The sequence below is a fragment of the Trichosurus vulpecula genome, chromosome 7, assembly GCF_011100635.1.
Source record: "Trichosurus vulpecula isolate mTriVul1 chromosome 7, mTriVul1.pri, whole genome shotgun sequence".
Classification (NCBI taxonomy): Eukaryota; Metazoa; Chordata; class Mammalia; order Diprotodontia; family Phalangeridae; genus Trichosurus; species Trichosurus vulpecula.
This window is the reverse complement of record NC_050579.1, coordinates 79,579,487-79,593,597: the sequence shown is the minus strand read 5'-3', so window position 1 is coordinate 79,593,597 and position 14,111 is coordinate 79,579,487. Positions and strand designations below refer to the sequence as shown.

The 14,111-nt window shown below is 44.2% G+C and overlaps 1 protein-coding gene across 1 annotated transcript in view; it reads right to left on the bottom strand.

The window, feature by feature from the left end:
* Positions 1-14,111, bottom strand: part of ABCA4 (ATP binding cassette subfamily A member 4) — a 151,933-nt gene that overhangs the window by 123,662 nt on the left and 14,160 nt on the right. Inside the window, exon 4 of the mRNA XM_036768201.1 lies at positions 475-564. Within this exon, the coding sequence (XP_036624096.1) occupies positions 475-564 (90 nt within the window). The remainder of the gene's footprint in view (positions 1-474; positions 565-14,111) is intronic.

Below are 14,111 nucleotides of genomic sequence, written 5' to 3'. Positions count from 1 at the left end.
CAGAAACAGAGTAGGCCAAAATTTCAGAGCCAAATGGCCCGTGAATAGCCCCTGAACTTCCAGCCTGGGTGAGAGAAGAAACCAGTCTTCAAGAAACAAAAACAAAAAACAAGACTGAAGGATCACAGATAAATTAGCAGAGAAATTTTTAGTAGGCTGGAATAACAGCTCATCCACTAGAGAAGCCTTGAGTCAGGTCATAGGCCATTGCTCACTTGTATCACACTCAAAAGCCTCAAGGTTCTGGGGCCTTGTTCAATGTGTAAAATGAAAGAGATTCAGAAAATTAAAGAGAGGTAAAAAGACTTTGAGACTATTAGATGGACTATCAATTGTCACACTACAAATTGGAAGATCAGGCAAGTCACGTTTCTCCCAGGGATCAACTGCTTAGTGGACTAAGTATGGGAAAATCTGGGAAGGCCATGAGGTTTCCTTGGTCTGTATTATAATTACCATCATCAGACCACTTACCTCTTGCACTCTTGGAGACATATTAGATAAAGCCCTTCCCCAGGATCTCAGATTGACACCTTGAGAGCTTCCATCTAAGAGTGTGGGAAGCTACAAGTGATAAGAAGAAAGAAAGGGGGAAAAAAGTTTACTTGTATTTGTGTGCATGCAGGCATCCACACACACACACACACACACACACACACACACACACACACACACACACACACAAACTCTCTCTCTCTCTCTCTCTCTCTCTCTCTCTCTCTCTGTACATGGTCACTCCACTCTCCATGCCCATAAAAAAACCACTTCCTCCCTGCTTTCTGATCACAGAGCCTATTTCTACGAGATTGTTTCCAGAAACACAGCTTTTTTTTTTTTATTAAATCTAATTAAGAAAATCAAAGGATATTGTTCTAGGTCACCCCACTGAGCAAGTCAATCACAAATAGTTTCATGGTGACATTAAATACACCAAAAGTAATGCTGACTGCTAGTTTAGAGACACCAAGCAAGACTCCTGCAGGAAGGCAAACAGCAGCTGTGTGAGTGAGAGGAAGAATGTGAGTGGAGAGTTGCCAATGTGGTCACCTCAGTGGCTCTCTCCATCCTCCCTGACTTCCCCACAGATTGTTCTCATCTTTTCTTCCATGGTGCTCTCTGCATTCAGGTTGACCCCTCTTCCTCTATTTGACACTGGCTCTCTGCTGTCCTGGGAATTCTCCAGTTACATGATTTGTCTGAGCTGCTGCTGCTGGTGATTATCAAGGGGAAGGAGCACTCATTCCTACAGATTCCCCAAATGCCATCAACACTCCTGTGTAACTGAGTGCCACAGCACCCAGCTGGATAAGCATTCTCCACTTTAGAGGTTCGATGAGCTGCCTCTCCTGGCTCCAGGAACCTCCAAGTATCCCCAGGAAGCCCAAGGGCCAAACCTGACTGAACAAACTCAGTCACCATAATGTCATGATTGGGACCAACAAAATTCCCTACTTCATGTGCACTTTTCAGGAGATTTGCTCAACACTGAATTCCAATCTTTGAGGGGACTAGACACACAAAGTACAACAGGGCCTTTTATCACTGCATTTTGGCCTGCTCACATTTGTAGGGTTTTAAAAATAAATATTTATTGACATTCTTTGCTTTATATTACCTATATTTCCCACCCCTTCTGCCTCCTGTAGAGCCTTCCAATACAATAAGAAGAAAAAGAAGGAAAAACCCTCCACAGTTGAGCAAAACTAACCAACACATTAAAAAAATCTAGTATCATACAGTCTTCTACACTCATAGATCTCTACCTTAGCAAAAAAACAGTGGAGGCAGTGCCTTTGGGGCAGCTAGGTGGAGCAGTAGATAGAGAATCAGGCCTTCAATCAGCAAGACATGAGTTCAAATCCAACCTCAGACACTTATTAACTGTGTGACCCTGGGCAAGTCACTTAACCATGTTTGCCTCAGTTTCTTCAACCGTAAAATGAACTGGAGAAGGAAATAGCAAATCATTCCAGTATTGCTGCCTAGAAAACTCCAAATGGGGTCACAAAGAGTTGGGTATGAATGAAATGACTGAACAACAACAGAATGAAAAAGGTTTTTTCTCCCATTCAGTGATATAGATATGTTGTGACCAGCATTGTGGGGGGAGACTTGGGAGAAGGTCTTGGATTTTTTCCATCTAAGACCACATTACATTTTCTTTTTACCTCTCAGATCGCTGGCCCTGAGGGATCTCCCTTGCATACACTTTGCAAATAGCTCTGACTTGTATCAGATAAGTAGAAAAGAATGCCCTTGAATCCTTATTACTATGTGGGCTGAGAAGGCTGGGACAAATAAGCAGTGTCTCTAGTAAATTCTTGGTATTCATTCATGAGGTTACCTTAAGGGTCAAGGTACACACACCATTCTCCAACAAAGGGATGCCCAGACAGACAATTCTGGTTTCAAGATAAAATTTATTTCCATCTCCTCTCTCAAAGTCTTGTTAGGGAATCTTAGGTAAAGAGAGAAGCAGACTTGTCCTGAGAATGTTCAATTTCTCTAAAAAATACTACAATCCATTTTATAACAATAAATGCTCATTGTGTGTATTTCAGTCATTCTTCAGGCATGTCTGACTCTTTATGACCCCGTTTGAGGTTTTCTTGGCAAATATATTGGAATGGTTTGCCATTTCCTTTTCCAGCTCATTTTATAGATGAGGAAACCAAGGCAAACAGGGTTAAGTGACTTGCTGGGAGTCACACAACTAGCAAGTGTCTAAGGCCAGATAAGAACTCAGGAAGAGGAGTCTTCCTGACTCCAGGTCTGGTATGCTCTCCACTGTGCCACCTGGCTATCCCATAAAAGCTTCTAGCCCCAGGTTTCTGATGCTGCGTATTCATCCTAAGTACTCCAGCCCAGGCCCACTAGGCTGTTGCTGTTCTCTAGCCATGTTCATGCCTTACCACTATGCTCTCTAGCTTCTACCTCTATGACCACCCTGAACTCTAGGCCTTTTAGATATCTGTCCCCAGACCCCTGCTGCTTTCCATCTCTACCTTTGGGAGCAGGATTCAAATCTATGCCACCATTCCTGGGAAGCACATGTTAATCTACAGCCCTATGGTTCCACTCACCACCCCTCCTTGGTAAGTTCCCTGAGAGCTGGAACAATCTTGTTGGTTTTTTTTTTTTTGTATTTTGCATTCCCACATTGCTTAGCATAGCATGTGGTACATAGTAAATACTGAATAAATGCTTTTTCATCCACCCATCCATCCATAGAGCTTTTTATCTTTAGAAGACTCTGGACATATATTTGACCCTCAGAGAAAGCAACCTTGTATGGTAGGGAAAGCCAAAGTTATCCTCCCCGTTTTACAGCTGAGGAAACCGAGGCTTGGAGAGGTTGAGACAGGCATTCACACAACCAGTTAAATGGGAGAGACACAAAGTCTCTCCAGTCTAGGTTTGCTGACCGCAGCTCCCAGGCTCTTTTCATTTACATCAAGTCACTTGCTTGGCCAAAGAGTTCTAAATGAGAGGGAAAACACTGACTTCCTGACCCTCTGCTCTCCTTTCTCTCATTTCATCACCCTCACATAATTTCACAGGGGTCCATGCTTAGCCATCTCTATGCTTATTCACCACAATGGATTCTTTACTTGGGGTCCATAAACTTTTAAAACGTTTTTTAAAAATAATTATATGTCAATATAATTGGTTTCTTTTGTAACTCTTTATATTTTGTTTTATGCGTGTAAAAACATCATTCTGGGTAAGAATCCATAGGTTTTTACCAGACTTCTAAAAGGGTTTCTGACAAAAAGAAGGCTAAGAATCCACGGATTATATAGTAACCTCTGATATAAAATACTGTCACAGAAATCTTTTTAGTGTCTCCTAAAATTAAAAAAAAAGAAATCACTGTATATACATACACACACACACACACACACATATATGAAGTTTATCTACCCTATTTACCAGTCTCTTTGCAAAGATTCTTCCTCCTTCCTTCCTCTTTCTTTCCTCCCTCCTTTCCTTCCTTTCTTTTTCTTTCTTCCCTTTCCTTTCTTTCCTTCTCCCTTCTTCTTCCCTCCTTCTCTTTCATTCTTCTTTCCTTCTTTTCTTTCTTCCCTCTTTGCTTTTTCCTTCCTTCCTTTCTTTTTCTTCCTTCCTTCCTTTCATCTCCAATACCTAGCACAGTTCTTGGTACAGAGTAGTTACTTAATATAAATACTTGTTAATTGATTAATTGGCCTGTTTTTAAAAGAGTTTTGTCAGAATTAATGATGAATGACCTTTTTACATTATCTTATTTGAAACTCACAATAAACCCGTAAGTTGGGTCCAAAGGTATTATGATCTCCATTTTACAGATGGGGAAAATGAGTTTCAGAGAGGCTGAGGGAGTTGCTCATGGTCATGCGGCTAATAACAGGATTTGAATCTAGAACTTCCTGCCTGCAGGTACAGTACCTGATCCACTATCCATCCAGCATGAAAACCAGGAGAATGAAGCAGACAACAAGGTCTACAGGAACAGATTTTTGAAATGAGAGAAGAGGAAGTATCACAGTGATTTGAAATCAATTCAGTGTCTAGGTTGAGAAGTGTGGGGGGTGGGGTGGGAGTGGGGGTGTTTCAGTGTTCCCCCCGTCTATGGCTTCCTTCTATCCCAAACAAGTTTTTTTCATCTCACAAAGAACACATTGCTGCTCAAGACCAGGCACAAGCTTCATGGATAAAAAAGGTTATTCTTCCCATTTTGCTGCCAAGGAAACCTTTGCGTCTCTTCCCCTCTGCCAGCTGAGTGTACTATTGCTTGGTGTCTTGTTCCTGAACTTACCCCGCCATACCCTAGATAGAAGATTCTGAAAGATTCCCTCTTTGCTCAAACCCTGTCCTGGGACCTCAAATTGTTGACACTAACGTTGAAACCTGCAACAACAAAATATACAACTGAATAAAAGACTGGAAACCAGAGCAGGGCAGTTCTAGTGGCTGTCTAATTGGGGGACAGCCTTCCTATAGCTGAGTGTGGGTACTTTCCTCTGACCCATACTCAATACTATCTCTCTAACTGGAGATAAATGCAGCCAGAAGCAGACAATAAAGAACATAGCACATGGAGACTGTTCTCCCATCAGGCCCCTACCCCAGATAGAATCTAGACAGTCTACTAGGGGTTGGCTCACTTCAAATATGGACCTCGAGAGAAGGTCCTTGATGACAGTGAGCCTGAGCTCCACTACACTGAATTGAAGTCCTCCTCATCGCTGTTATGACTCCTACTGACAGCTAACATTTATAAAGCTCTGTAAAATGAGCCCTTTCTGGCTCTGACAGAGTGGAGCCACTCAATGTGTCTGGAATACCATGTCACGGAATAATCTACCTCCCTTGCTTTGAATGCTTTCCTACTGTTACACCCAAACAGAAGCCCACTATTAATCCCCTTTGAGCCCACCATTAATCCCATTTATATTTTTGTCTGTGTCTCTGTCCTACACTCTGTAATGGCTTGAAACAGCTTAAGGCATAGTTCTGGGTAGATTGCCCAAGGCTAGTCCCCTGACACCTCCCCCCTTTTCTCCTGAATCAGCATTCTGTATTCTCCTTTAATTCAGCCTTATGTACAAGTTCATCTAAAGGAGAGACCACCCTATTACCAAATAGGGTCCCCACACCCTGGGTTATGGTAAAACTGTTCTGCTGACCAAGCTAGGTCCCTCCACCCAGAGCATAGCTGATCAAGCAGAGGGTACAGAGGTTCCCCACCCTTCACCCAGAACATAACCCTGTCCTGTTCTGGGGAATTCCACTGCCCCTTGCCTCATGTCCCTCCACCCTGTTCTAGGAAACTGATCATGACCTAGGAGGGACCCCCATGTCACAAGAAGGGTTGCACCCCTGTACCCTTGCACCATATTCCCAAATTAGCCCTGAGCTATGGATGTAACCAATGGCTGTTCTTTGCTTCTGTACATCATTGCTTCTATTAGCGACCCTCCCTTTGTGGTTTTTGCCTTTATAAGCCTTATAGTCCCTCAGTTCGGGACTGCCTGATTTGAGTGTATACTCCAGGTAGTTGAGTGCTTGATCAATAAATCCACACTTAAATTCATCTTGAACCCAGGTCTCGTCTCGCTGTTATTTTCTGCACAACACTACAAGCGAAGACCACTGGCTCACACGGAAATGAGACTGGCAGGATTCTCGGATGTCATCCAGCCCAAGGGAGGCATCCATGCCCCATAAGGAAAAAGGCCATGAAAATAGGCCTCAAGGAGCTTGTGCATTTTTATCATTTCCCTGTTATTACTCATCTTCTGTGAGAAGTGCTCAGGTCTCTGTCCAGTCCTCAGACAATGTGTGTGCTTACAGGCAGGCTGGCTCCAGCTCCTTATCCTCAGAAAATGTCTATTTAAGTTCTCGAGAGACAAGTTCTTTGAAGATGAATGAACATGGCAGGTAGTTTTGGTTGTTGTTTTCTGAAAACTAGGAAACTCACATTTCTATGGTAATTTAAGGTTTACAAAGTACTTTCCTTACAACTACGTTGTGAGACAGGTATTTGAGTGCTAGGTGGGTTGGGGGTTCAGATACGAAATTTCAAGTTGGGGACCCCCTCCTCTGGAAGCTTGCCTCCATGGAGAAATCCCAAGAGTCTGTAACTTAGAGTCTTAGATTGTTTCAGACATCAACGTTAAGTGGCTTTGTGACAAAGCCACTAAGTCTGAGAGGGAGGACTTGAACACAGGTCAGACCTCTATCCACTGTGCCCTGATACCTCATTAGCTTTTATTTAAATTGTATTAATGCCTTTGTTTTTACACCTGAGCTATTGTTCAGAGATATCACCACCAGTCCCTACTCCCAACCGCTGCCCAGTGTAGCCTTATCTTACAGTACAACAAAACTAACCCTGTGACTGTATCTGACTGCAACAGCAACATTCTTCACACATAGCTCCCCACCCCATCTCTCCAAAGAAAGAAAGGAGGTACATTTCTTCACTCTTCTCTGGGGCGAAGATGGGTCATTCCAATTATTTATGTTCACTAGTCCCATTTAACTGATGAGAAAAGTGAGGTTACAGAACCAAAACAATTTGCCCAAAGTCACATACTACTTCAATTTCCTCCTTAGGATTTGTTGTTGCTGCTTAGTTGTTTTCAGTCACATCTGACTCTCCGTGACCCCATCTGGGTTTTCTTGGCCAATGTTGGTGTGGTTTGCCTTTCCCTTCTACAGCTCATTTTACAGATAAGGAAACCAAGGAAAATGAGTTAAGTGACTTGCCCAGGGTCACACAGCTAGCAAGTGTCTGTGGCCAGATTTGAATTCAGGAAAATGAGTGTTCCTGTCTCTAGGCCCAATGTTCTAACTACTGCATCGCCTAGCTGCCCTAGCTCGCTCTTAAGATCTCAGCTGCACCCCCAAGCCCAGCACTCTTTCTAATATACTCTTCGATACTGGAGAGTAATTCTAATATACTTTCCCATAAATCTCACTCAAGCAAACAAACCTAAAGGTAAAGCAGTTAGGTTAAAAAAAAAACCAAACAAACAAAAACCACAAGCTCTACTTGTCTGTGAGGAGGTTCTGAGCTTTTGGAGCTGAATTTCTGAAGGAGAAATATCTTCGTTCTTGGGCATGGCAATCCCAAATTAAGCAGACCATTACTGTGAGGGAGGTGGTGTTTTCTGTGCTCATTCAAAAGTGATAGGATTAAGCTAATCTTCTAAAAGATGTAATTCTCTGCCTCTCCCCCCTCAAAAAAAGAAACAGAGATCAAGTCCTTTTCTACTACTCCTGTGTGGACAACTGCATTCCTTTGGGTTGGGACCTGTCGTTTCAGGGAAGCCAGCTTTATCCGGGAGGGAAGTGGGTTGCTGGGTAACCAGGAGGACTGTGGATTTGAGGAATGTTTGTTAGGACCTGACAGCAGCTAAGTGTCAGATGAAAAGAGAGGAAACTGGCTGCAGTGGTGAGGGGGCAACAAACAGGGACAATCTGAGTACTGGGAAATGCGTCATGAGAAGAGAATTTAGACTAAGTCATTTTACTCAGGGGCGACAACAACAAAAAGGCCAATCTGTCCTTCCAGGAGAGGCCGCAGAGACAAGCTGTTTCCCAAAGACTTGAGGGAACAGAGCCTCTTTGACTCACCAGAGTGGGCATGTGAACACACCGGCCACATGACACTCTCAGACTCCAGTGAAAATGGGCAAAGGGGCCTTTGACTCTTTGTGGGGACTTGGGTTTGGCATGTGTGGCTTGTGGGAACCAGCCTGGGGGTCCAATTGTGGATGCTGTCAGGAGGTCACAGGATCACAGGAGGGCTAGAGGGCTTTGGAGAGCATCTAGTACAGACCCTTTCTTTGACAGTTGAGGAAACAGAGACCAGGGAGGTTTGTCCAAAGCTACCCAGAGAGCTCGGTAATAGAGCAAGTATTCAAAGCCAGGGCTTCTGACTCCTTCTCTATTGCTCTTTTCACTGCATTCCACCATTCCTCCTAGTCTAAGTCTCAAGAGCTTACAGGGATCTCCTCTACATCTACAAATTGTAGGGGTGGTGGGGAGAAAAGCCTTCTAGCAAAGAGAGCTATGTTAAAATGGAATGGACTGCCTTGGGGAGGTCGGGGCTTCCCCCCCAGGGGAGGTCTTCTGGCAAAAGCTGGACCATCACTTGCAGGGGATATTAGAGGAAGTTCTTCTCCAGGTAGGAGCTGGACTAGATGGTCTCAGAGGTTCCTTCCCAGTCTGAGCGTCTCTCAGGAGGCATCTCCGGCTTCTTTCAAAGCTCAGCTCCAATGCCACCTCCTACCTGAGATATTTCATATGTATGTATACGTACACATCTACTTATATGTTTGTACACAGATATGTATATGTGCACACATTTCCTGTGTGTGCCTATTACATAGTTGTATACATGTGCGTATACATGCACATACATTATACATGAAAGGCACTAGATCGTGTAGTAGACAGAATGCTCAACGGGCAGCCAAGAAGACCTTTGTTCAAACCCTGCCTCAGGTACCAGCACTGACCTGGGAGAGTCACTGAACTTTTCCCAGCCTCAGTTTCCTCACCTGTAACATGAGAATAATGACAGCATCCACCTCCCAAGGTTTTCATGAGGATCAAACAGGGCAACATGTACAATGTTTCTGAAAAGCTTAAAGCTCTATAGAAATGTTGTATGTATGTATATACATGGGTCTGTATGGATAAGGGTATATGTATGTGTGTGTATGTGTATACGTGGGTCTGTATGGACACGGGTATATGTATGTGTGTATATGTGTATACGTGGATCTGTATGGACACAGGTATATGTATGTGTGTGTATGTATATACATGGATCTGTATGGATACAGGTATATGTATGTGTGTGTATGTATATACGTGGGTCTGTATGGACACGGGTATATGTTTGTGTGTGTATGTATGTACATGGATCTGTAAGGACACGGATAGAGGTGGCTACCTTCTAAACTTGACAGAGAAGGACAAAAAGGGTTGGGGGAGGGGGAATGTTTGCATTCAATCTTTCCTCTGCTTATCCCCAAGGTGCCAGAGGCCTCAGATGGAGCTGTGTACCCTCCTTACACCTGTAGCTATGATAAATGGTAAAAGGTTTAGAAAGGAGAGAAGCTAAAAGATAAGAAAGCCAAAACAACATGGAACCTCATTTCAAAATGCTAATGATTTGGGGCTTTTCCAGTGGACTTCTGCTCTCCTTTTGCCCTGACAAAAGCATTTCCTAAGAGGGACTTCAAATGGCTAGTTGAAATTTAACCAGCTGCAGTGACCTCCCAGAGGGCAGAGACTGACTTTCAGTGGATAATCCACAAAACATTCTTTTTGGTGAACAGAAGGTCCAAGAATTTGGAAGAGGAAAGAGGAGGGGATTTACTAACACTGCTGAGCATTTAAAGGGATAGGCCCTTCAGGTTCTCACTCCTCAGGCCTTTACTCCTTGGAGTCAGCAAAGAAGGGCAAAAATTAAGTCAGAAAAGCCCAAAGCTGGAACCATGGAATGGTTTAGGGAAAGGAATGGAACCTGAACTATACTCTACCAGGAGCTTTCTAAAAAGGAGTATGGGCTGGGGGGAAAGCAAACATGAGCCAACTTTCTGAGGAGGCCAGATTCCCTCTATCAGCTCCTAGTGACTGGGGGGAGGAGAGGGGAAATTCAGGTTTCCCAGCAGTATGGCACATCTTGGCACCAAGCTCAGTTCCCCTGCTGAATTTCCACAAATAAACATTTGACACAGAAGGGGCTGATTTGCTTCTCAGCAAGATTTCAAAGCTGCTCGGCCATAGCCCAAGAGAAAACAGGATGAATAGTCAGAAGGGGGAGGAGGCAGAAAGAGGGAAGGAAGAAGCCAGGGAGTGAGGAAGAAGAGGAGGAGGAGAAGGTGGAAGATGAGGAACAGACCCTGGGTGCAGTCAAATAGGAATCATTCCAAACCCTTCACCCAAAACTAAAGCAAAACTTCTTTGTAATTTTTTTTTAATGAGGTGTAAAAACAGCTTAGTTAGCTTTGGCAAGAAGCATATATCTTGCCCAACTCTGGAGTTCCTGCTTTCAACTAGGAGGGAAGGTTCTCAAACAGATGACTGACTTTCTCCCCTAATCTGGGTAGGAAAGGAGACAGAGCACTGGACTGGGAGCCAGGAATACCTGGATTCAAATCTTGCCCCAGTCACTTGCTAGGCATGTGACCCTGGGAAGTCACTTGAGGCACTGGAGTGACAAAGACAAAACGAAAACAGGAATGAGTAAAAACTAAGTAATTGGGGGTTGGGATGCAAACAAGTGGGGAGTCCCAGGGGCCCTTTGCAGGTGAATTGCCTGAGAAAAGACTTGAATTCAAACCCTGCCTCACATTCTTATTGCTGTGTGATCCTGGGTAAGTCATTTAACTTCTTACAGCACCTGCCTCAAAGGGGTTTGTGGTCCAACGAGATGATGTATTGAAAGTGTTTTGCAAGCCTTAAAGTGCTATATGAATGCTAGCTAACAACAACAGCAACCATAATGAGAATAAAGATGATAATAATAAGTTATGCTCACCTAAGCCAAGCCAGAAGGCACCAGAAATCCTCAGACACAAACCGGTCCCATTCACTTTCTACTTCTCTCTATAGGCTGCCCACATGACCTTACTTTCCATGCTCCCTCCTGGGAATGTCACTGTGGACCTCACTTCCCCATCTATAAAGTGAAAGGGTTGGACAAGATCACCTTTAAGGTCTCATGATTCCTTGGGGGCCGTGAGGGTCACGGGGAGAAGGTTTTAAGGACAATCTCACCGAAAGTGAAGAGAAGGCTCATTCCAGATGAGAGCTGAAGAAAAAGAAAGCTGGTTTCATGACTCCAGGGTGCCCCTTTCTTCTTGTCTAACCCTACTACTTTGGGCCTTCCATGCTGGCACCGAGCGCAGAACTCTAGCTGGCAGGTGTAGTTTGTGTTCTAACAAGATTTTATTTCTCTAAAGGAATTTTTTAAAGAACAGCATTAACTTGGCATTTAATAGAAACCATTTCTGTATCTGTGTGTGAGAAATAGTATATGTAAACAGAAGACCCAGCTATCTCTGAATTGGAAGCTTCCAAAGCTTGAGTGACTCTGCGGTTGGATAAACATGGCAGCCTGCCAACCAGCTGCGATAACAGCCCTGTCCCAGAAAGAGGTTCTCTTCCTCTGATGGCAGCACCCAGCTGGGCCTGCAAGGGCGAGCCAAGGCCCCCAGCCCCCACAGAGGCTCCAGCTGCTGCTGAGTCTTGCTGGCTCTTCTCTTCTCTCCCATGCCTTTGTTTGTTTGGGGTAGGTGTGTTTGTGTCCTTGGTCATCACACTCAACTGAGGAAGAATATAAAGAGGTCCTCATTTGTGGCTCAGAATGTACAAAGCTGCCACCCCAGATTCCCAGATTCCTCCAATGGAAGCACTCATTTTGGAGGCACCAGGAGGGTAGAGGCTCTGTCCTCACCTTCTTCCAGAAATGGGGTGTCTTGGTAATTGGTTTGCATAGTCCAGGAGCCAGGAAAAGTGAGGAGGAGGAGGGGTAATACTAGCATTTATTGTTAATTATTATTATGACTGGAATTAATATAGCACCTTCCGGTTTCCAAAGCAGGCCACAAATACTATCTCACTTGTCTCTTGCAACAACCCTGACAGGCAAGTACTATTACCATCCTCAGTATACAGATGAGGAAACTGAGGCTGAGAAAGGTTCAATGATTTGCTCAGGGTCACACAGCTAGTAAGAGTCTGAGAGAAGGTTCAAACTCAGGTCTTCCTGACTCCATGTCCAATACTCCAACACTATGCCACCTGAGGGAAAGGAAAGCTTGTCTCCCACATCCCATCTTCTATTTGGCGCCAAAAAAACCTTTCTCTGCCCCACTGAGAGTGAAACTCAGTCCTTTGTGGGATTCTGTCCTGATCCAGCCCACCTCCTGGGTTTTTCTGGGTACAAACATTGCTGAAGACAACCTCTCTGACAGCAGAGACTTCTGCTTCATTCTCCTCTTCGGGTCCCCCTGCTTTGCACTGTACCTGCTTCACAGTGGGTGCTTCAGACATGTTTGTTGAAATGAGCCGAATACTTGTAACCAACAGGGAAGAGCTAGAGCTAGGGGGCTGTAGTGAAATTCAAATCAGAGCTTTTATCAAGTGCCTACTATGTACTCTGTTAGGCTGAGGGGGAGGGGCATGGGGGCACACAAAAACAAAAGTGAAGCAGCCCCTACTCTCAGGTCCTCATACTCTACTGGATGGTTGTTTGTTTGTTTTTAAGAATGTTAATCTTGCTTTCTAAGGCAGGATAGGAGAAAATTCCCGGGAACTCAGAGAGCAAAGGCCTCTTAAGAAAAAAAAAAAGGGAGGAGGAAATCTAAATATTTAACAAAGCTTCTCCAGGAAAGACTCCATAATAATCCAATTCTATTCAAATGAACAACATTTACTAAATAGCTACTAAATCTCAACATTTACTAAAGTGTCTACTCAGTTCTAGGCACTGGGCTGGGACACAATCCATACTCTCAAGGAATTTCCATTCTTGAAACATAATACACAGTAAATCTATAGTAAATACTACAGCACCTCTTAGAAATAGGGGTGGGGGGGGGGCATCCACATGTGCACACACACTCACTTCAGAGCTAGTATAGACATCCTCTGACTACTCCCTGCCCTCCATAGGACTCTTTCTATTGATGACTGAGCTAAAACTCCAAGGATACACTAAAGTGATGATTGCCACCTCTCAGATGTCTTCTTCCCTCTTGCCTTGAGGTTTAAGGATGACTTCCTGATACTGTCCCCTACAGTCAGTCCAGTCAGTGAATTCACAGGCTAAGTCTGGGGTGGGACCACCTCCTGTCTGTGCCTCCTTTCCTTCAGTGAAGGGCTTTGATCTTGAAAGGCAGCAGCCGTTTTTAGACCAGCCACAGTTGAGGCAGCAGCAGGACACTTACTCCCCTCAGCACCATCCCTGCCACACACACCCCAACAAGAGGAAAACAGGAGCCCACAGAGAGCCACTATCAAAAGAAAGGACCCAGTTGGTATAATCAGGCTGTGCTTGGGGGAGGTGAGGTAAAATTCTTGCAAAGACAAGAGCTATTTACCAATGAAGGGGTGCTTAGGTGCTTGTGCTTGAACCCTAATTCTAATAGCCTCTGCTTGGGTGCCTGTGCCTGAACCCCAATTCCAAATGTACATCCAGTTCTAAAACACATTCTGTCCCAGGCAGTTTCTCTCTAGCTAAAGGGCAGCATGTTCCAGCTTATCTCTGCTCCTTCCTCAGTAAGCAGCTCTGCCTATCTATAGATTGATTCCTGGATGCTGATAATTTACTGTACACTGAGTCATGACCACATTTACTACTTACTTACCTTTCTAATATGTATCCTAGACATAGTATTTTGTCTAACAAGACATTAGATGAGAAACTACATAGAGATTGCTTGTTAGCCCTGACCGATAGTTAACTTAGTGACATTTCAGAGTAAAAACCACACCCCCAGGTAACCTCCCCTTGGGCTATTTCCCAGTGAACTCTGGGTAATGCACCCATGCAGTAGATACAAAAAGTGCGTGTTCCCTTAAGAACTGACCACCCCTTAACC